Below are 22,708 nucleotides of genomic sequence, written 5' to 3'. Positions count from 1 at the left end.
AAAAAGGGTATTTTGCTTCTATGTTTTCATTTGTTTTGTGCATAGGTAAAGCCACTGAGATTGAACTTGGTGAAAAGGTGGAAAACAATATTTTATTGTGTTTATTATGTTCACGGTTTTTATGAAGGTACATCCACTGTGCTGGAACTTGGTGACAAGGACGAAAACAATAATTTACTGTGTTTACTTTATCCACAGTTCTTATGAAGGTACAGCCACTGAGCTGGAACTTGGTGACGAGGTGGAATACATGCTGACTCGCAAGAGCTCCAAACTTAGTGCAGAGAACATCAAGAAGCTTCCGTCTGGCACCATACCTGCTAATGAGGTAGGAATATTTTAAGCTCAACTTAGCTCTTAAGTACGAAAGGTGAGCTGTTAATATAACATTTATTGGTCAATATCAAAACTTGGTTAGAATGTTTATCTTGACAATATCATGGCTAAGTTTGAATCTTGGTTTAGTGGAGAAAAAATCTGGGTCACAATATCTACATTGAGAAAAAAACTGATTATTGAAACTGCATTCATAACTGAATCTTCCTGAAACTTGACCGAAATGTTTATCTTTACAATATCTATGCCAAAGGTTGATGATGAGTAGTGTGTCTACAAACAAGGTCACCGCTGAAGTCAAAGCTTAGAAAAACTTGTTATTGTAATTGTTTGGCTTGTCTCCGCTCTAGAGGCCACATTTTTGGCTCAGGCTTGATGAAACTCGATCAAAAGTTTAGTTTTTGACAGCATCTAGGTCAAGCTTGAATCTTGGTCTAGGTTCAAATTAGGTCGGCATGATAAATCGTGTAAATCAAGAATGACTTAGTTTTCACTCTAGAAGCTATATGCATGACTCAGTCTTAATACAATTTAGTCAAAATGTTTATCTGGACATTATGATATCTAGGTCAAGTTTGAACCTTTGTCATGTGTATCCAAAAATTTAATCATGAGGTAACATCTTACAAAAATCACGTAATGACTCTACAAGCGTTATTAATTACTCAATCTTTATGAAAAAGGTTAACAAATATTATCTTAACAAACTTTAGGCAATGTTTGAAACTAGGTAAGCCCATGAACACAACTGTGAAAAAGTGCACAATCTTTCATTTGTGCGTTACTTTATATTCTGAATTAAATGTCTGGTTCCGTTGCCAGGATGTGGTAGAGGAGCTGGGCATACAGCAGGGCAAGGTGATCCGACCCATGAGGGTAGTGAATCCTGACCAAGATGACTACCCTGGCCTCATACAGGTCGGCTCAACAGGTGGGTTAGCAAGGTCAACAGATGGGTTAGCTAGGTCAACAGGTGGGTTAGCAAGGTCAACAGGTGGGTTAGCTAGGTCAACAGGTGGGTTAGCTAGGACAACAGGTGGGTTAGCAAGATCAACAGGTGGGTTAGCAAGGTCAACAGGTGGGTAAGCTAGGTCAACAGGTGGGTAAGCTAGGTCAACCGGTGGGTAAGCTAGGTCAACAGGTGGGTAAGCCAGGTCAACAGGTGGGTTAGCCAGGTCAGCAGGTGGGTTAGCCAGGTCAACAGGTGGGTTAGCCAGGTCAACAGGTGGGTTAGCAAGGTCAACAGGTGGGTTAGCTAGGTCAACAGGTGGGTTAGCTAGGTCAACATGTGGGTTAGCTAGGTCAACAGGTGGGTCAGCTAGGTCAACAGGTGGGTCAGCTAGGTCAACAGGTGGGTCAGCATGGTCAACAGGTGGGTCAGCTAGGTCAACAGGTGGGTCAGCTAGGTCAACAGGTGAGTTAGCTAGGTCAACAGGTGGGTTAGCTAGGTTAGCTGTCAGCAGTGTGGGATTTGGATGGTTTATGTGATGACCACCTCAGTAAATAGGCTTCTGGAATACTAAACAGGTTTTCAGGGCTTTTTTCCCGTCCTTGTAAAGCGGTCTTTGGCTCCTCAATTTGTGAAAAAATGGATCGCAAACTTTTCAAATTTTTGAAAAAATGAGTCCCATGTTTTAAGCTCACCTGATTGCTCAGGTGAGCTTTTGTGACCGGTCTTTGTCCGTCGTATGTCCGTCCGTCCGTCAGCTGTAAACATTTGCTCGTAAACACTCTAGAGGCCACATTTTTTGTTCCATCTTCATGAAACTTGGTCAGAAGCTTTGTCCCAATGAAATCTCGGCCGAGTTCGAAACTGGGTTGTGCCGGGTCAAAAACTAGGTCACTAGGTCAAATAATAGAAAAACCTTGTAAATACTGGTGAAGTCACATTTCATGCCCAATCTTCATGTAACTTTGTCAAAATGCTTGTCTTAATGATATCTTGGTGTTCAAAAGTGGTTCCGATCCGTTAAAAAACATGGCCGCCAGGGGCGGGGCAGTTTTCCTTATTTGGCTATAGAGAAACCTTGTAAACAATCTAGAAGTCACAATTTTTGCCCAATCATCATGAAAATTGGTCAAAGCATTTGTTCAATTGATGTCTCGGACGAGTTCGAAAATGGTCCAGATCGGTGAAAAAACATGGCCGCCAATGGGCGGGGCATTTTTCTCTATATGTATATAGTGGCAGTTTTCCCTATTTGGCTATAGAGAAACCTTGTAAACACTCTAGAAGTCACAATTTTGCCCAATCATCATGAAAGTTGGTCAAAACATTGGTTTTATTGATATCTCGGACGAGTTTGAAATGGTCTGGAGCGGTGAAAAAACATGGCTGCCAGTGGGTGGGGCATTTTTCTCTATATGTATATAGTGAAAACATGTGAACACAGTAGAACCACACATTTCTAGCCCAATTTTCATGAAATTTGCTCAGAACATTTGTTTCCTTGATACGAGAGTTTGAGTTCAAAAATGGTTCCGGTCAGTTGAATAACATGACTGCTGGGAGGGGGGCAGTTTTCTCATTATGCCCCCCCCCCCCTTTCGAAGAAGAGGGGGTATATTGTTTTGCTCATGTCGGTCCGTCCGTCCGTCCACCAGATGGTTTCTGGATGATAACTCAAGAGCGCTTATGCCAAGGATCATGAAACTTCATAGGTACATTGATCATGACTGGCAGATGACCCCTATTGATTTTCAGGTCACTGGGTCAAAGGTCACGATGACCCGAAATAGTAAAATGGTTTCCGGATGATAACTCAAGAACACTTATGCCTAGGATCATGAAACTTCATAGATACATTGATCATGACTCGCAGATGACCCAAATAGATTTTCAGGTCACTAGGTCAAAGGTCAAGGTCACGCTGACCCAAAGCAGTAAAATGGTTTACTGATGATAACTCAAGAACGCTTATGCCTAGGATCATGAAACTTCATAGATACATTGATCATGACTCGCAGATAGCCTATATTGATTTTCAGGTCACTAGGTCAAAGGTCAAGGTCATGATGACCGGAAATAGTAAAATGGTTTCCAGATGATAACTCAAGAACGCTTAGGCCTAGGATCATGAAACTTTAAAGGTACATTGATCATGACTCGTAGATGACCCCTATCGATTTTCAGGTCACTAGGTCAAAGGTCAAGGTCATGGTGACCCGAAATAGTAAAATGGTTTCCAGATGATAACTCCAGAACGCTTATGCCTAGATCATGAAACTTCTTAGGTACATTGATCATGACTCGAAGATGACCTCTATTGATTTTCAGGTCACTAGGTCAAAGGTCAAGGTCACGGTGACCTGAAATAGTAAAATGGTTTCTGGATGATAACTCAAGAACGCTTATGCCTAACATCATGAAACTTCATAGGTACAATGATCATGACTCGCAGATGACCCCTATTGATTTTCAGGTCACTAGGTCAAAGGTCAAGGTCACAGTGCCAAAAAACGTATTCACACAATGGCTGTCAAGGTCACGGTGACTCAACTTAAAAAAATGGTTTCCAGATGATAACTCTAGAATGCTTACGCCTAGGATCATGAAACTTCATAGGTTCATTGATCATGGCTTGCAGATGAAATAATGATGAAACTTGACCAGGATGTTTGTCTGGACAATATCTAGGTAATGTTTGACATTTGGTAAAGATTGAATGATTTGACTCCTCTCAGGTGAGCGAACTAGGACCATCTTGGCCCTCTTGTTTTAAAATTGGGAAAAAAAGAGTTGCATACTCTTTAAATGTGATTAAAGTTGCAAACTTCTCAAAATTGACAGAATTTGAGTGGGGAAGTTCTCAAAATTGTGAAAGAAAGATATTTTATATGAAGGAAAAATATTCCTGGTTTTATTTTCGACCTGGTCACATAATTAAGTGCCGGATTGGGCATTAAATTACTTCAACAGCTTCCTCTACCTTTGATTTAAGTAGGGAAGTTGTTGGTGGCTGGCATATGTTATTTTACTTAGAACTGTTGAACTAGCTTAACAAACAAAATTATGATGTGATTTTGTGACTGCCGCTAAAGTATTGTTCAACAAAAAATATGTATCTCATAACAAAATGAGAGATTACCCAGTAGTTTCTTTGTGTTTGTCACTTAAGTCTTTTAAACATTCAAAATTGTTTTTATTCAAACATAAGCATGTTTATTCCTGTCTGGATCAGAAGCAAAGTGAACAAAAGGCTATATTCTACCATCATCAAACCATTTCTTGTTGTCTATAATTGTCATTGTCTACAATTTACAGAAGACGGCGACGTCCAGACTTACCCATACAGCATCACCAGTCTGGCAGACAAACGAGACTTCATGCAGAAGGGGGACGTGGTCAAGTTCCGTGTCGCAGTCAACTCATTGTCTAACGAACTGCGAGCGGTGAACGTGACGGCAGTACGACAGTTCATACGGGCTAAGGTGGAGTCCGTAAAGGATAAGGTGAGAACTTAATTTTGTTGCCTTGGCAACCATATGTTGCAATACTGTGGACTTGTAGCTCACTTTAATCACTTTTTCTGTGCATTACCTTTTGTATTGGAACTTCCTTTTGAATACTCTTTGTGCCGAATCAACCTTAAGCTTTATCAGAATTAGTTTTAATTTAATATTTTATTAAAATAGTTATGGTCCATTGAAAAACATAGCTCCAATGCAGTTTTACTGATATGTCTAAAGTGTAACTTTGTGCAAAGCCATAGCTTTTGTCCGATCTTCATTAAACTTTATCATTAATTTTGTTCTCATGATATCTTGAGTTAAAAAAAAAATCTGGTCCTCTGACAAACATTTTGGCAATTGGCAAATATATTTGCTTTTATGGCAAAAGTAAAACCTAATAAACCTTATGGTCACTTGTAGTTGTTTTGCCAAATTTCATCATTAATTGTTTCTAAAGCTTTATTTTTCCATTTATAAATAATTTTTTGTTGATATAAAGAAGCATAACTTTTAAGAAAATGCCAATAAACCATTTGAATGCAATTGCAGTCATCTGAACATTAATTTCCCTCTACAATATAAAGTAACAGTGCAAAGCAACTTTGTTCATTGGAGTTCTTTCTGGAGATGAATGTGATCATGATGATGATCTGAACAGTAATCACTCTTGTCATCTTTACAGTATTGATAATTGATTTGTTGAGTTTCTGCGTCAAAGTCTACGACATTATCAGGTTCAGCAGTCTCCTGCTCATCTGAGGTACCTTCAATTAATAGATGATCAATCACTTGAGTCTCGACAAATTTGTTTTGCCAATATTCTCAATATAATAGTATCAGTACCAGGTAATACTTTGGTAAGAAACCTCAGCATATAAGGCAAATCTCACAATACAAAATATAAAGACAATAAAATTAGTTTTGAAATAATCTTTTGGAAAGAAGACAACAATATTTTGAAAACGAAATCACCTGAAAACAATTATACGTCAACGTTATTTTCGCTTCGCAATGCTGTTTACATTGAAGCGAATTGACCTCTAACATATGCGAGCACCTTGCTGCATGGTCCAGGCTCTCGCATTTTGCGAATTGACATGCACATGTGAGCGTGGAACTAGTACTTTATAAATATCTTTTTGGAAATTTCCAGACGCTGTCACGGAATATACCGAGTTGCAACAGTTTGTATTTCAGATACATCGGAACACACTCGGCAAATTCCGTTTCTATGTTTAGAATATTTTACGAATATAGTATCGCGTGATCCAAGTTATTTCGGAAAATAACGCCTATAACGGAACATGTGTGAGCTATTCTTATTGGAGGACACAAATAGATCGAAAACATAAAAACGACACTGGAATTAACGTATTTAGTTCTACATGTTTTGATGGCAAATATTGGAATCCCACGGAGCATCAGACGATGATTATTAAAGATATTTATTATATTTTTTGGAGTCAGACATTTTGGTCTGACAGAATTGCAAAATCGATCGAACCTTGTCATTATCTGTCAGATATGTCCGTCGGTCCGACGAAGTTTGGTATTGTCTGGTGTATCTCATGGAGCTGCACATTTGGAGTGGTGAAAAGTCAAGGTCATCCTTCAAGGTCAAAAGTAAAAAAATACAATCCAAGGGAAGCAATAAGCTTTAAAAGGGAGATAATTTCTAAATCTGCCAAATGATATATTGAAATTTTATTTCAAAGCGACGCAATATGGGGCATTGTGTTTCTGACAAACACATCTCTTGTCATTAAATATGTCTGCTTTTATAAGGATTCTATCATACATAAAGGGATTTGCATCCATCCATCAACACAAATTCTTTGGCTTGGGATATCAATTTAATGAATTTGCCTTTCGTACTTGAATTTATCTGATGAGTTGAAGAAAGGTTAAACTTTTGGACAGGACTGAAAATTGTTGATACGCCAGAATGAGGCCTGACAAAGTCTATGGTGGTAAAAGAATGAGAAGTATGTGTGATAACTTCAGGAGCTTAGCCATTGTTTTGGGGGGTTTTTGGCGACTGGTTAAATTATTTGAATGTACACATTTCAATCAACAAGCATCACTGGAAATATCTCTGATTTCAGTTTGGGTTCCTCACATACGAGGCTGAGCCGGGCAGGAAGTTGTTCTTTCACCAGAGCGAAGTTGGAGGCGGCCTGGAGGTTGCTCCCGGCGACGAGGTGGAGTTTGTTGTCGTTCACAACCAGCGGAACAACAAGTACTCGGCATGCAGTCTAAGGAAAATCACGTAAGCAGAGTAAACCGAGTAACGGTGCTTGCACCTTTAAAGCTCTGTACAGAAATTGACCAATCATTGGCAGCTATCTGGTTAGTGCTATTGTTGATACACGCGCTTCTCCCATATACTCCCCATATCCTCTCCTAGCGCATGGGAGATTGGTTGTCATCATACCAGACAGGTGGGGTTTCCTCAATGTAATCAGGCTTTTTTTATGCCCCCGGTAGGGTGGCATATAGTAGTTAAATATCCGTCAGTATGTCAGTCTGTCTGTCCATCCGAAAACTTTAATGGCCATAACTTTTTCAATATTGCAACTTGATATTTAGAATGCATGTGCATCTCATGGAGCTGCACATTTTGAGTGGTGAAAGGTCAAGGTCATCCTTCAAGGTCAAATGTCAAATATATGGCGTCTGTCCTCTTTAACATTGGCCATAACTTTTTCTATATTGAAGGTAGCAAAAAAATAAGTATATGGCTTCAAAGCAGCGCAGTAGGGGGCATTGTGTTTCACGAACACAGCTCTTGTTTCAAAGCACAAAACCACTTCTAATTGTATATCTTTTAGTGAAAAATTAATAGCTGGAAATAGAAGCTATTATTCAAATTCGTCCCTACTTTGTGGTCTGATAAAATAATAGGGTAGGTGTGTTGGAACAGACTCTGGATCCTTAAATAATGTAGCCTTTGGTGCAAAAGGACCTCATTACTTTGAAATACACACACACACACACACACACACAACCACTCTGCATCTTCCAATTAAATTAATTAAATTGTCAATGAGGTGTTGCTTATTGCGGCAATTTTATTCAACAGTGTCATGATAAAACTTAAACATAATGAGCATTGTATGTTAGTTAAAAAATCGACTTAACTTTAAAACAACTGAAGGAATTTCCTTTTTATGCTAAATGCTGATGTTAGTGAAGGGCTACATGTGTATATTACGGTCACTCTTGTTTAATTGTCTATAGGTCAGTCTGTCCTCATAAAATATGATTCATGTGGAGCAAAATTCTTCCACATTTTGCAAGTTATGAAATCAAACTTAACAAATTCATCCCATTATGTGCATATTTGCAGTAGATCATACCTCACAAGAACTGTGGAGGCATTAATCATGTATGTGGCAAAAAAAAATCTATAGTTTTCATGTTTAAATTGAAAAAAAATTGTGGAAGCTAACAATATTTTTTCTTTAAGCAAAAAATATTGGAGTTTTGAATTAAAAATTTGATGAAAGTTCTACCTTTGTTCAACTTAAATCTAGTTTTCCTATAAGAGCTTGGTCAGTAACGTTGTAAGAAACATAATTAGATATCAAGAAAATAACAAATTGTGTATAAATCAAGACTGGCCTTCAACACAGCATCTTGTTGTGATTTTCAAATTTTCGGATTAAATTAAATAATGTTTGTAAGTGTCCAAAAACATCAAGTAATTATGGTGGATAACAAATTCATTACACAGAATGGACCTAGAATTGGTTAGGGAGTACGGTAGAGGAATAAGTAGCCATGATGGATAATGCAAAGATACCTTTTGATTACAAATATAATGATTACAAAATATGAACATATCCTAATGGGGGCTATATAGGAGTCACTTTGTCGGTCTGTCTGTCTGTCGGTCTGTCTGTCCCGAAAATTTCATCCAATCTTCACCAAACTTGGTAGTATCTAGATGATGTCTAGGTCAAGTTTTAATATGGGTCATGCCAGGTCAAAAACTAGGTCACGGGGTCACTTAGTGCATTTTTAACCAAAAGTTTGTCCGGACCATAACTAAGTCATTTATAGTAAGATTTTAAAATGACTTGGTACATTTGTTCACCATCATTGGAGGCTGTGTTGTGCGAAAGAAGTACGTTGATATCTCCAAGGTCACACTCTGAGTTTAAAGTTCGAAAATGGCAATAAATGAGCTTGTCTGGGCCAAAACTATGTCGTTCATTGTGAGATTTTAAAATCATTTGGCACATTTGCTAACCATCATTGGACAGTTTATCCCGCGAAAGAATTATGCCAATATCTCCAAGGTCAAGGTCACACTTTGAGTTCAAAGTTTGAAAATGGCAATAAATGAGCTTGTCCGGGCCATAACTATGTCGTGCATTGTGAGATTTTAAAATCATTTGGCACATTTGTTCACCATCATTGGACACAGTGTGTCACGCGAAAGAATTAAGTTAATATCTCCAAGGTCAAGGTCACACTCTGAGTTCAAAGGTCAAAAATGGCCATAAATGAGCTTGTCCGCCATTACTATATCGTTCATTGTAAGATTTTAAAATCACTTGGCACATTTGTTCACCATCATTGCAAGAAGTGTCATACTAAAGAATTACGTCAATATCTGCAACATCAAGGTCACACTTTTAGTTCAAAGGTCAAAAATGGCCATAAATGATCTTGTCCCAGTCATAACTATGTCATTCATTGTGAGATTTTTAAATGTACGTTTAATGTTCACAATCATTGGATAGCATGCAAAATAGTCTGTGTCAATGCTGCATGTGGGGGTATAGTTTACGTCTGTGACAAAGCTCTAGTTTGTTCAGAAATAAATGTTGTCAATTATTTTAATATTTATGTAGAAAATGGATGTATATGCTTCCTCTAGTTTATAAACTTTTGTTATCCCTCGCCAAAGGCAGAGGGATATAGAATTGGCGTTGTCTCTCTGTCCGTCCATGAGTGTCTAAGTCCGTCTGTCCATCAGAAGTTATATAAGATATCAACATGAAACTTCATGGGTGTATAGGTATTAATGGCGGGGGATATCAATTCAACGAATTTTCTTGTTATAACTCACAATTTTGTTGAATGAGACATCTATCAAGTGTTAAGTTATCACCATTATGTGTTTGCTATATTTTACACAGAGCAATGACTTGATCTTCTGAACTAGCAATAATAAAATTTCCAAGTTTCGCTCTCATTTCTTGTTATAATTGTTGCAGGGAGAAACGTCGACCAGAGAGACTCCTGAGTCGACTGAAGAGTATGAACGATGAAATGGTCGGCCCCAGGGTCGTAGTCACGCGGCCACCCAAGGGCCCTGACGGTACAAAGGGCTTCACACAGCCCCGAACCCCATGGAATCCTCAAGCTTGATTTGAAACCCTTAAACATGAGCTTGGAACCTTCAATCCCTACTTGGAAATCTAGAACTTAAAGCCAGATTTGGGAACCATAATGTTTTGTTTTGGAACCAACTAGCCTGATTTTGTAACCCATTGTCCTGATGTTAAGAGAACAAATCATAGGAAAAAATTGTTTTTAATAAATTTGTTGTTACAAAGAAAAGAAAAATCCAGAAACCTTTAGGATACTATTTAGCAATTTGCTTTACAACATTTTGCATTCTGTTTGCAATTCAGGATTTCATTTAAAAAAAATTATGACATTTTTTATATGAAGAAGTGTTGAAGTTTGCATGCATTTACTTCAAAGTCTTATTAGTTTTGTTAGATGTGTAACAGTTATTGGTTCCAGAAACTTACAAATTGTTATAAAAAAAGGACTGAACAAAAATTTACTTTATAATATGCTTTTAACACATTTTCATGATTTTGTATTCATTGATCAAAGGACTGGAGGCATCCATTGATCCTCACAAAGCTTTTCAAGTGAACATCATGTATGAGGTGTCGGAGCCTAATACCTCATGACCTAATCAAACTTTCAAACGTGATTGCGATAAAATTGACTTAGACATTGTAAATATCTTTTTAAAAATACAGTGATTGAACTTTCTTGGTTTGATCTAACAATAGCTTAACTTGTCAATCAGTTGGTTGGGCAGTTGAAGTAATTGAAAAAAAAAATGTTCTTTTTTGTCCAGCTTTTATTGGAATCATTAATTTCAGCTTGTTTGGTTTTATTAGGAACATTATTATTGTTCTGGATACCTCACTTTGAAGAGACTGTAAGCTGAGACAGGCTTCTATATTCTGATTATGGTATGAATGGAAGCCATTGAACTATTAAATAAGTTTCAGTTTTCAGCTTTATAAGGGATTTTTTTCCCAAAAATTTGTGATGATTCATCAGACAATATTAGTCAAAAGGTAATATATCATGTCAGAAGCTTCAGTTATAGAGTAATCATCATACATTTGTTTATTAGAACAAGCCATTTACTTATAGCTGCCATTCATGTGGAGTTGTCATTGAGTGTTCCAAACTTTTCATACATGACGGTTCATTAACCCGACCGTGCATGGCCTTATAATGCACAACATGTTGCCAAAATGTGAGCTTTTTAGTAGAGATTAAGAGCAGAATATCAACTTAAGTGTGTGTTTTACACCTAAAATTGTTATTTGGTGAAGGCATTGTTTTTAACACAGCTTCTTACATTAGACATATCATTGTCTTGAGCAATCCCCATGGTACCAACAGTTCTTTGCTAACGTTGGATGAATTAAAAATATTGTCCAATTAAAATGCTCGTTACATTGGACCTTTGATTTTCATTGGTTATATGTTGACAATTGGGACTTACAATATGTCTTTAGAATGTTTGTGGTCATGGGGCTTGCGTTTATTCAAGAAAGAAATGTTCTGGTGCTGGTATTTGTCATATAAGTATGTCAGTGCTATGTGGCTTCATTTTGTATTTGTTCTGCGAAAACAGAGTTTAACACATTAAGTGCAATTGTTCATCAGAATCACACTTATAGGTTGAAACAAGTATTTATTTGAATTATTTATATACAAATATATCGTGCTCTTCGATATTAGTACCAAAGTGTGGTTTAATATTATGAAACAATGGCTTCAGCAATATATAAAATAGGTCTATTTTAGCAGAATTGAATTCAGCATATGCATTTCTTTATTAGTTCTAAAACAAAAGTCTAGTCTTTTACGACAAAAAATGTGCAATACATTTATTTCTGTTGGAAAAATGTGATTATTGGCTTTGAAATCATTTATTTGAAGTCTTGAAGTTTGACGTACTATGAAAATAAAATATTTTGTTTATTTATTCTAAGAGAAACCCAACCAGTAATCTGGTGCAAGTCCCAGAAAAGAAATTTTTGTTCCATTTGCCCATACCATATTTGTTGTAATTATCATTTTACGCAAAGTCATAGAAAAAGTAATAAAAACTGAAAAAGGAACAGAAAAAGTAAAAAAAAAAAGAGTAAAACATATATAAAAATCAAAAGAAAAATCAAGTGTTACCACAGCATAATGTATGTTTGTGAAATTGTATGTTGTATGTATGTATGTGCGTTTGAAAGCTGTATGCCGGTATATGTATGTATTTCAAAAACTTTAAAAAGATCTGAGAAACTTACAGTACTTAACTCTGTTGAGACACACTTTTGTGGTTGTACAAAGTGTTATTTATTGTTATACATGAATTGCTTTCACGGAGAGGAATAGTTGTATCTTCTGGGCAGGTATTTTCCCAGAAGAGGATGTCAATATTTTAGCCACATAAACATGCGCTTTGAATCGCACCAGTTCTGCCAGGGTTGTGTTTATAGGTTTTATTGCATTAAGTTGATAAAACGTGTTCAGACGATGGCAAAATAAATCAAATGATAACGTTTATAAGAGTTGTTATTAGTGCTCAAAGTACAGCAGATATACATTTTCCTTGGCCGCATCTGCTGCCTAATAGATTTTGACAGAATACTGATTTTTATCTCGGCTGTTTTCGGAGAAAACTCAAGGTATTGTCATAGCCAGCTCGTCGTGTTGTCCGACGTCTGCGTCGTGCTAAAACCTTGACATATTGCTCTAAAATCAAAGTGCTTCCACCTACAACTTTGAAACTTCATATGTAGATGCACCTTGATAAGTTCTACATGCCACACCCATTTTTGGGTCATTAGGCTAAAGTTCAAGGTCACTGTGACCTCTAAAAAAAAATCTGACACGCTTTCATTAACTCAAAACTGCACCCGCAGCCGTGACACCCGTTATGCGGTGGGAAGCGGACAATGTTGTCCTCTTCCCTTATGCGGTGCTCTTGTTAAATAGTAAAATAAAAAAGTAAGTGTTGTAAAACTACTCATTTACAATGCAGAAAGAATTCCCATCACGATCATAGCATATTAAAATATTGTCCTCATCCTATAATTATAATATGGATCATAGTTTTTTTGTGTAAAACATTGACACCTATTAGACGGGCTTAACAGACTGAACTTGTTAGTATTGTACATTTATCAATAAGCTAGTGGCTTAAGCCTATTGTACATTTATCAATAAGCTAGTGGCTTAAGCCTATTGTACATTTATCAATAAGCTAGTGGCTTAAGCCTATTGTACATTTATCAATAAGCTAGTGGCTTAAGCCTATTGTACATTTATCAATAAGCTAGTTGCTTAAGCCCATAGTTATTGAGATAGTGTCGTTTATCAGTTTCCTGAATGAGGATATATTTACAAAAATGTATGAGGTAGCGGTGCTGTAGTGGATATGTTGTCTGCCTAGCGATCAGGAGGTCCCGATTTCAATCACTGACAGAGCGTTCTCAAGATTTCCTCCACATCAAGTACTGGTTCTTCTCAAGTACTAAGCAGTCCGCAAAGGCTAACCAGGGACCAGAGCTCCAGATTAGATGCGTATTTACGCATTTAAGAATTAAAAGAACGCATTAAAAATCTGCCCAGTACGTAACATTACGCAATTCAAATCTTAGTACGTAATTGTAATAGATTAAATTGCGTTACCGGTTTAACCATTAGTCCAGTTGAGTTTTTAGTGTAAGTTAAACTTTGAATCAAAAGTAAGTCAATCAAACGAAGCTTGTTATCAAACTAGCGGCCCATCAAAAATATTTATATTTTATACGAAAATTACAATAAAAGCGGAAAGTGTTGTCCCTGATTAGACTGTGTGGACTGCACAGTACTTGATAAGAACCAGTGGGGTTGTTGTTGTTGTTGTTGTTTCGAAAAAAAAAATCGTAGAAGACTTTTAAAAATGTAATCATTTAAATCTAACGTTTATTTAAATCCTTCAATAATAATGCCGTTTACAGTTTGGACAAATGTCAATACAGTATTTTAACTTGCAACTCCTTAAAGTCTTCTCACCCTGTTAGTTAAACTATTAGGTCTGGTAAATATAATAATTAAATGAAAAGAAAAACTCGCAATTACATTATAAGTGTTAGCGCACTTAACGATGTATATACAGTAGTTGGGCATTAGACTGTTAAGATATTTCAGATTAAAAAAACTTAGTCAAATAATATCATTTTCTATTAATTTACAACAGATCTTATCATAAGTGAACAAGGTTGGTCCGATCATCTATGAAAGTGTGTACTTGTAATACAATGCATATGGCGTCTCAGTACAGATATAAATGACGTTGTTGTCAATATCTCCTACTAGAACAAGTTAGGGCAAAACATTATGATAAGGTAATACAAACTAACCATATCTACATCTACACAATTCCTGATGTGTTTGTTGTTTGCTGTTGTTGTTTTTTTGTGATGATTAAAAAATTCCTGCATATTTATCCATTATTGTCCCTTAGCCCTACGAGCCACATTCGGAGGCTCAGTCGCTTGTTGTCGGCTCAGATACTAGCTTAAACAACCACGGGTACACTAAACTACAAAATACGATGGGCTGCGGAAAATATTCCGAAAAGTACTAGACCATACTATACATTAGTATATTTTCCGAACCCCGTTGTAGTATACTTGAGTACCCGGCGTACTTTTTAGTAGTACCTGAGCCGACAATCATTTATCGAGCCCTACGAAGTATGTTTTTTTTTCTCGATATATTAAATTGGTATTTGTATGATTTTGTTAAAGTGTCCGATTATACGATTAAGTATTTTTATTTATCAAAAAGAGAATCTCATATACTTCTTTTTTGACGTCACGAAAAGGCGTAACAACGTTTGAAAATTATGACGTCGTTACCATAGAGCTTTCTTCCGGTAGACCTACCGAAAGCCAATACATTTTTTTATTTTTTACAAGATTATTTTTAATAGAAATTTAGTAATAGTTTTAAGCGTCCACAATTAACAAGTCCATAGAAGGACGTCCACAAGTAACACGTCCATAGAAGGACGTCGTTTGGACGTTAGAGGGCGGATGTTGTAACGCAAGTTCGCGAGCACTTTCAAAATGTTGGCGATGGAAAATTTGAGGGTTTTTCCGCCAATCCAGAAGAACAGAACAGAGGCCAATCGTAACCCCTCGTCTCGGTACGTGAACACTCTCCGTTAATTTTTTTCGCAGTTAATGTATAAAACGCGTTAAAGACATTAATTTTAAAATGCATGTGCTATGTGCATTTTTCGCATTGTCTATAAGTGATGAAAAAGAAGTCAAAATTCAAATAGGTATTGTTATTTTATAATTAAACCGAAACTGCTATCTACTAGTTAAAGTTACGTCACTGAAACATGCTGCCAACGAAAAGAGACGACATTAAGTACAATTAAACTATTTAACGACAATAGCACAGAATGGGTAAAAATACATGTAATTAAATGATAAAAGATTTTTTTTAATATTAGGTATTGGGCTTGAAACAATGACTCTTGAATCGATTCAGAGTGGGCGAAATCTGTAAATCTAGTCACGCATCATATGATGGACGCATTTTTCTTAAAATGTAGCAGTCACTATTAAAATAGTCTCTTGAAAGGGCAACCCCGTATCTTACAATTTTACACTATCAACCGTAACCAAACTATATTATACGAGTTGGATGGCGTACATGTTTCTCCCTCTCCGCAGCCCCCAGTGGACCAGCCTGCCACCCCTACCCCCGGTGCCTCAGCGTGATCAGACGGTGCGTCTCTGGGGCGACGACTCCCTGCAACTCGTGGACTTACAGACAATGTACGTATAGAACGCCTTCTTTACTGTCCGTTAAGGCCAGAAAACAAGCTGTTTATTTCAACAAACAGCTCTAAAAATAGTAGCATAGCTATTTTAGACATTTTTTCGCCAACTTTTTTTACGTTACTTTTCTCCACTTAAATAAGGATATTCAATGCAAGCTATCAACTTATTCTCTTTGCAACATATCATTTGTTTACATGTAAAAGTTAAAGTGATACTATGCGCATCTAACAGTATATGCTATGTTTATAGGTGTCTATCGCAACCGTTGTTTATTTTTGGTGTTTTCACTTGATATACACTTATATATGTTAATGCAGAATCAACCTACTAAAACAATATCTCGGAAAAAGAAAAATAATGCATTTGAATATCAACCGTACTTTCGCTTGACAACTGATCATGCATGTACGATGTGAATGTAAATTTAGTTTTAGTGCAGATTCGTTCATACGACACAAATACACAATTTTGTTTTACGGATCATTTTAATTTCCTGCAACGATATATATTCATACGACACACAAACACTTACTCCGATCCTAATAAAAAACATTTCCGCTCGGCTTAGAGGACTGGGACAGTCATGTAAAATATCGAATATAATATACACATGTATATATTTTACAAACAACTGGTAGCAAGAAGATGAGTTGCAGATAATTGGTCAGTTACCACATTTTAACTAACTCCTTTGACCTGTTCATTCTTTTCAGCTCAATGCAACAGTGAAAAATGCGCATAATATAACTTTTTTTGCGCTCATATTTAATATTAACCGAATGTTGCAAAAATGATCGAAAACTTAACTTGGAATACCAAAAAGGCAGGTCGACTTTGAGGATACAAACAACTTATTTTTTATTTTACGTCTAATCACAAACTTAACACTTCTTAAAATCACTAAATCGCTTACCCGTGTTTTCCGAGAGAAGATTTTTATTACCGTTGTTTTGATAATTAAGTCTGAAATAAACCATGTGCCGACTGTTGTGGTCACTTTGACCCTTGAACCCTTATTCCGTAAAAATACTTGGTAAAATGTATCATATAATTTGTAGAAAACTATTGTTATTATATATAAATTCGGTATGCTCGACTTCTTTTTTTATGTTTATATTAATGAAGACTTATGCCGAAGTATGTATTACTAAGTATTTAATGAGAGTAAATCAACAAAACTGACTTGTTTGTACGAAATATTTTATTAACGTGTCACTGGTTATTTCAAGCGATTGTAAATTAACCCATTTATGAATAGCGTCTAGAAAAAAGGCCATGGCAAACAGCGTAGACCCAGATGAGACGACGCATGATGCGGCGTCTCATTAGGGTCTGCGCTATTTGCTTAAAAGAATTTTTGTAAGAAATATTCTAAATATAGAAATAAATATACTTGACATCCCTAATTTTGGAAATAAATTGATCCAATTTAGAAGGATGAGAGAGTCCACTAGGCTTACATGGGTTAATCTTTTTTTAACCGTTTTATGTTGCATTTGTCGGGCGAAACTCTGTATAATTGCTGTGTGGACATCGTGCCTTCTGCATGATATTTATAAAATGAGCCGCGTTCTGAGAAAACTGGGAATAATGCCTGTGCGTGAGGTGTCGTCCCAGATTAGCCTGTGCAGTCCGCACAGGCTAGTCAGGGACGATACTTCACGCCTTTGTGACATTTTTCGTTTAAATGAAGTCTCTTGTTAGCAAAAATCCAATTTAGGCGGAAAATGTCGTCCCTGATTAGCCTGTGACGACTGCCCAGTTTTCTCAGAACACGACTCATATGTTTATACATGTATGAAATATGCGGGCTCTATTTCTCTCTTATTTCAGAGACAATGCAATTGCAACCGATGTGGTAACTCCTGTTCAGAAACATGTGTAGGTATTTGTATTCAAGCAAATAAGACAGCGTTCAATAATCTCTACATTATTATAGTTCTGTCAGTTTGCTAGACATGTGTCTGTAATGAATGTTTGGTTTTCACTGAGACCTCTATATCAATAAATTACATCTTAATGAGCTTCATTTATTCTCACCATACCGGTATTTATTATTATATTTGTTGTTTTTCTTCTTCTTCTTCTTCTTCGTCTTCTTCTTCTTCTTCTTCTTCGTCTTCTTCTTCTTCTTCTTCTTCTTCTATCTCTTCTTCTTCTGTTTCTTCTTCTTCTCTTTATTATCCTCCTCCTTCTTCTTCTTCTTCTTCTTCTTCTTTTCTTCGTCTTCGTCTTCTTCTTCATCATCATCTTCTTATTTTCTTCTTCTTCTTCTTCTTCTCCTATTATTTTTTTATTATTATTATTATTATTATTATTATCATCATCATGCTCATCATTATTATTATTTATTTATTTTTATTTTACTTTTTATAATTATTATATCGCGTTTTTTACAGCCCCGGTTTCAACACATTTAGAGGGCGTCGGCTTCCAGAACCACGCACTCAAGAGGTTTACCCGAGACACGACGAGACTCGCGTGGGACCAGGTGAGAACTCAAAACTCAGTTGATAATTAAACTACATGTATTGTATTGTACTACTGTATGTCGTATCGAGGCCGTTGGAATCCTCGGTGATATTTATACGACACGTTAATCTCTCGTAGATTGGTTTTAAAACGCAACAAGATAAGTTATTAGAATCTAATTTACTTTAAGAATGTTGCTAACGTCATGCACACATGCGTCTGAACGATCAATAAATTCGCTTCAAATACGTTTTCTCATTTATGTGCCATTATTGACCTTGTGGTCACTGTTACGGCGTCCGTCTTTGGAGTTGGATGTAAAAGGTTTGAGTCACACAAGGCTTGTTTTGTTATTTTCGGTTACCTATTTGGCAGCTTTTAACAGTCCAGGGTTGCCTTTTACATCATTGCGTTGCGCCCGATTTAAGGTAGGATCGGGATTTAATATATATTGATCAATATAAAATCTTCATATTAGCCAAACAAGGGCGGATTTACATCGTCATGGCGATACGTTAACATAAAGGGGAAAAACATTCACCTGATAATAACCTTAATGCTTCCACATTTTTAATTATTCAAATGATGTATACAATTATTTTTGTTATGTATTTGGGTTAAAGCCGATATAAATTCCGACGATGCCCTAAGTCAATCTCGCGTTTGCTCGTAAATGTTCGGATATCGTCGCGAGAAATTTACGTGGAATATATTCAATCTGAACACTTCGGACAGTGGGCTACACCACACCGTCTCGCCGGTATGGCGGAATTGTCCGAGGAGTCCCGATTGGGAATATATTGTCACAAACAAAAAAACGAGCATTTGTATCTTGTTAAATATATATAAACCACATCTTCCGTTAAAATGTTGGCTATTGCTATAAGAAACACTGACTTTTATGGGTTAACTTATTTGTTTCCAAATATTTTACGAAATAATTGTGATTTTGTGTGTTTATGTGCTTTAAGTAGATAATCAGACACGGTTCAAACGTGTCATTTATGCCAAGAGAATTCGTAAGTGTAGGGAAAATGTCGGAGAGCTATAATTGCACAACGTGATCCACGTGTTACAGATGGCAATCATGTGCTGAGCGAGCCAACGAGGGCGGCCATTGACATATTTATATCCAAGCTCTACAGGACAAGCCGCTATGACGACCAATACAAAGGTAAAGCACGTGTCATAAAATTATAAATTTCATGTAAACATGTGTTAAAATTGTTACCGATGCTGATTGTCTCTCATTTCTTTCACCATATACCGAAATAGTTTTACCAACGAGTCTTAACATATACCGATCTTTTTTGAAGTAAAGAGTTTTATGTTTGATATATGAGGGGTTTGGGAAGGGGTAGGGGATGATATTTTCCTTTTATATGTATTTTTCCAAAATCAAAGCCTGGTAAACATTATTTTGAATTGCGGGTTGTGATGTTTGCTGTTGATTCCTTAGACCAGACTGATGTCATCGTCCGGAAGCTGCAACGTGACGCCCAGTACCGCACGGAGGCTCAGTGCAACGAGAAGGCAAGCTCGTGCACAAGGATTCTAAATCACCCCGACCCGTGCTACGTGTGCCGGCCCGCGACCAACGACCAACACAGAACAAACCTCTACGACGCCGGTACTACGTATTCGGATTATGAAAGGTCGTGGTTGAAACCTATACAACACCCCGATCAACCAAATATAAAGTCGGAAGCGCTTCTTTTTGGCAGCGATTTTCAGCACTGGAGTTCTACGGCATACGATAAAAATTCCGCTAAACGTTTGTCGAATGTTTACAAGCAGATATTATCAACGCATGGTGGGTCGAGGAAAGGCGGTAGCTCGGTTTCTTACACATCTTCGAACCCACTGAAATCTCGTTTAGCTAAGTGCGAGTGTAAGAAGCAGGCTTTGAAAATAACGTCCTCGCAGCCAGCAGCAATGAAACATTTCGGACCTTGGGGCGAAACGAAAATGGACTTTTCAATAGATGAGGAAATGCAAAATTTGGAGGTCAATATGCAGAATTGCTCTCACCATTATAATCATGATTTTGAGCATAAAGAGTGTCACATATGTCGGGATAGTAGTATTAACCCCCCTGACGCTGAACATAACGATAGTGATTTAACAAACGTTGCGATGCCGTCGACGTCATTAGGACGGCCCAACCGCTGGGCGTTTAGAGACGACAATAACCTAAGGGTGCCGTGCATCGCCCACGTGATAGGAACTCTGAATAAAACTGCAGCGCATCAAAGGTACGTTTCAGCAGGGTTAATTGAGATAAAACTATGCTAAGATAACAAAAATCCAATTGTTTGATTTTGTTCGAAACGATATAATTGTTCTTTTGTTGATGTTGTTTGTTTTATGTTGTTGCTTCTTTTTGTATTATAGAAAATTCATCCAGTATGTTACACATTGGGCACGCGTCGCTCATTCGACTCATTGTTAATAAAAAAGTTAAAAATATAAATACAATGTTTTTAAACATTCCGATGACACTGAAAACCGGAACGGTTACTATTTTCGTTTAACACTTTCAGGTACCATCGGCAATTCCCAGAGTCTATTCCAGATCTGAGGGATTTCAAGAAATATTCTAAAAGAGTTCAGTATTTCGGGTACAATTCCGCCGCTTTTCGATGAAAGCATCCAGTAGGCCATCTGATGTTACGAAAGTACATTTTTGGTTTGTTCAGATTTCTTTTCACTTTGTTCGTATAAAACCACGAGTAACATTGGCTAAAACCTTTGTTGTACAAAAGAGAGAAATTAAACAAAGAAGAGTTTATTTATTGTTGGATATGGTTGTATTTCTCCCTCCAACACTAAACACCTATGCAACAATACTATATAACGGTAATGGGGCATTTAATGGAAAACTACAACATGCGTAAACTATTCCTATTTAACATGATACAACATTTTTTACAATTTAAATTATCATTGCATTCAACACGTTCTAATCGAATTATGCAACTGAACTTATAATTCAAAGTAACCTTGTTCTTCATCTAAAAGGGAACCTTTCACAGATTTTGGCATGTATTAAATGCTTTAAAATTGATAAATGTAAAACTTGGCTTGAGTAAAAAAACTAAAATTAAATTGAAGAAAGGCAAAAAGTCATCTGTCTGTCTGTCTGTCTGTCTGTCTGTCTGTCTGTCTGTCTGTCTGTCTGTCTGTCTGTCTGCATGTCTGTCTGTCTGTCTGTCTGTCTGTCTGTCTGTCTGTCTGTCTGTCTGTCTGTCTGTCTGTCTGTCTGTCTGTCTGTCTGTCTGTCTGTCTGTCTGTCTGTATGTATGTATGTATGTATGTATGTATGTCTGTCTGTCTGTCTCTATGTCTGTCTCTATGTCTGTCTCTATGTCTGTCTCTATGTCTGTATCTATGTCTGTCTGCCTCTATGTCTATCTGTCTCTATGTCTGTATCCATGTCTCTCTGCCTCTATGTCTGCGTGTCTCTATGTCTGTCTGTCTATATGTCTGTCTGTCTCTTTTTCTGGCTGTCTCTATGTCTATCTCTATGTCTGTCTGTCTTTATGTCTGACGGCCTATATGTCTGTCTGTATCTATGTCTGTCAGTCTCCATATATGTCTGCCTTTATGTCTGTCTGTCTCTATGTCTGTATCTATGTCTGTCTCTATATCTGTCTCTATGTTCGTCCGTCGGTTAGACCGTCTGTATAATGATGTTTCTGTATGTTTGTCTGTCTAAACAACGCTGTGTTTAATATGTACGACACGTTTACTTGAGTATTTACCGAGATACGATAGAGGAAGATGTTGAGATTTTGAATAAATTGTATAAAGGATGGAGCATATATAACGTATATTGATATACATGATTTTAATCGATTACATAAAATATGTATGTAAAACGAACATGTACATATAGCAACCCGTTATGGACACGAAACCAGCTGAAATTAAACTTTTTTGTAAAGACGACGTCAGCATTTCATGCACAACTTATGCCATTTGTTAATAGGATTAACCTTTCATATGCAAATATCGCAAGAGTGTAGTTAACCATATGTATAGACTGTTAGTATCCCATCCATTTGGAAACATACATCATACATGTAGGAAAACAACAAACATTCTTTATGCATCGTTTATTTAAATTATTATTTTATTTTTATCATTTTATATCATTTTATACATGAATGTAACAGCTTGTAAAATGTGACGATATATTGCAAATCAAGCGGTGCATATCACACAGTTTAAAACAATGTATCACAGTTATAACATTAGAACATATCACAGAGGCCTGAGACTAATAATAAAATGCATACAATGGTGAAAGTTCATATGCAGCGTGTGAG

General features: G+C 36.7%; 2 protein-coding genes across 3 annotated transcripts in view; both read left to right on the top strand.

The window, feature by feature from the left end:
- The window catches only part of LOC127850377 (cold shock domain-containing protein E1-like), a 59,371-nt gene extending 47,104 nt beyond the window's left edge, over positions 1–12,267 (top strand). The window contains exons 12-16 of the mRNA XM_052383361.1: positions 199–328; positions 1,159–1,267; positions 4,601–4,788; positions 6,894–7,057; positions 10,017–12,267. Of these exons, the coding sequence (XP_052239321.1) occupies positions 199–328; positions 1,159–1,267; positions 4,601–4,788; positions 6,894–7,057; positions 10,017–10,170 (745 nt within the window). The 3' untranslated portion in view covers positions 10,171–12,267. The remainder of the gene's footprint in view (positions 1–198; positions 329–1,158; positions 1,268–4,600; positions 4,789–6,893; positions 7,058–10,016) is intronic.
- Positions 12,268–14,958: 2,691 nt separating this feature from the next.
- LOC127851596 (uncharacterized) lies at positions 14,959–21,168 on the top strand. 2 transcript variants are annotated; one of them, XM_052385429.1, is made up of 7 exons: positions 14,959–15,256; positions 15,795–15,899; positions 17,739–17,786; positions 18,305–18,396; positions 19,456–19,551; positions 19,837–20,632; positions 20,921–21,168. In XM_052385429.1, exons 1-7 carry the CDS (start codon positions 15,177–15,179, stop codon positions 21,021–21,023), a joined length of 1,320 nt encoding a protein of 439 aa, XP_052241389.1. In that variant the 5' UTR covers positions 14,959–15,176; the 3' UTR covers positions 21,024–21,168. The 2 variants fall into 2 exon arrangements, with proteins under 2 accessions (XP_052241389.1, XP_052241390.1); XM_052385430.1 differs by lacking the exon at positions 20,921–21,168 and having other exon boundaries at positions 19,456–19,556; positions 19,837–19,984.
- The last annotated feature ends 1,540 nt before the right edge of the window (positions 21,169–22,708 follow it).

The sequence above is a fragment of the Dreissena polymorpha genome, chromosome 11 (genome assembly GCF_020536995.1).
Source record: "Dreissena polymorpha isolate Duluth1 chromosome 11, UMN_Dpol_1.0, whole genome shotgun sequence".
NCBI classification, from domain to species: Eukaryota; Metazoa; Mollusca; class Bivalvia; order Myida; family Dreissenidae; genus Dreissena; species Dreissena polymorpha.
The sequence above is the reverse complement of the archived record's forward strand: the minus strand, read 5'-3'. Positions and strand labels throughout refer to the sequence as shown.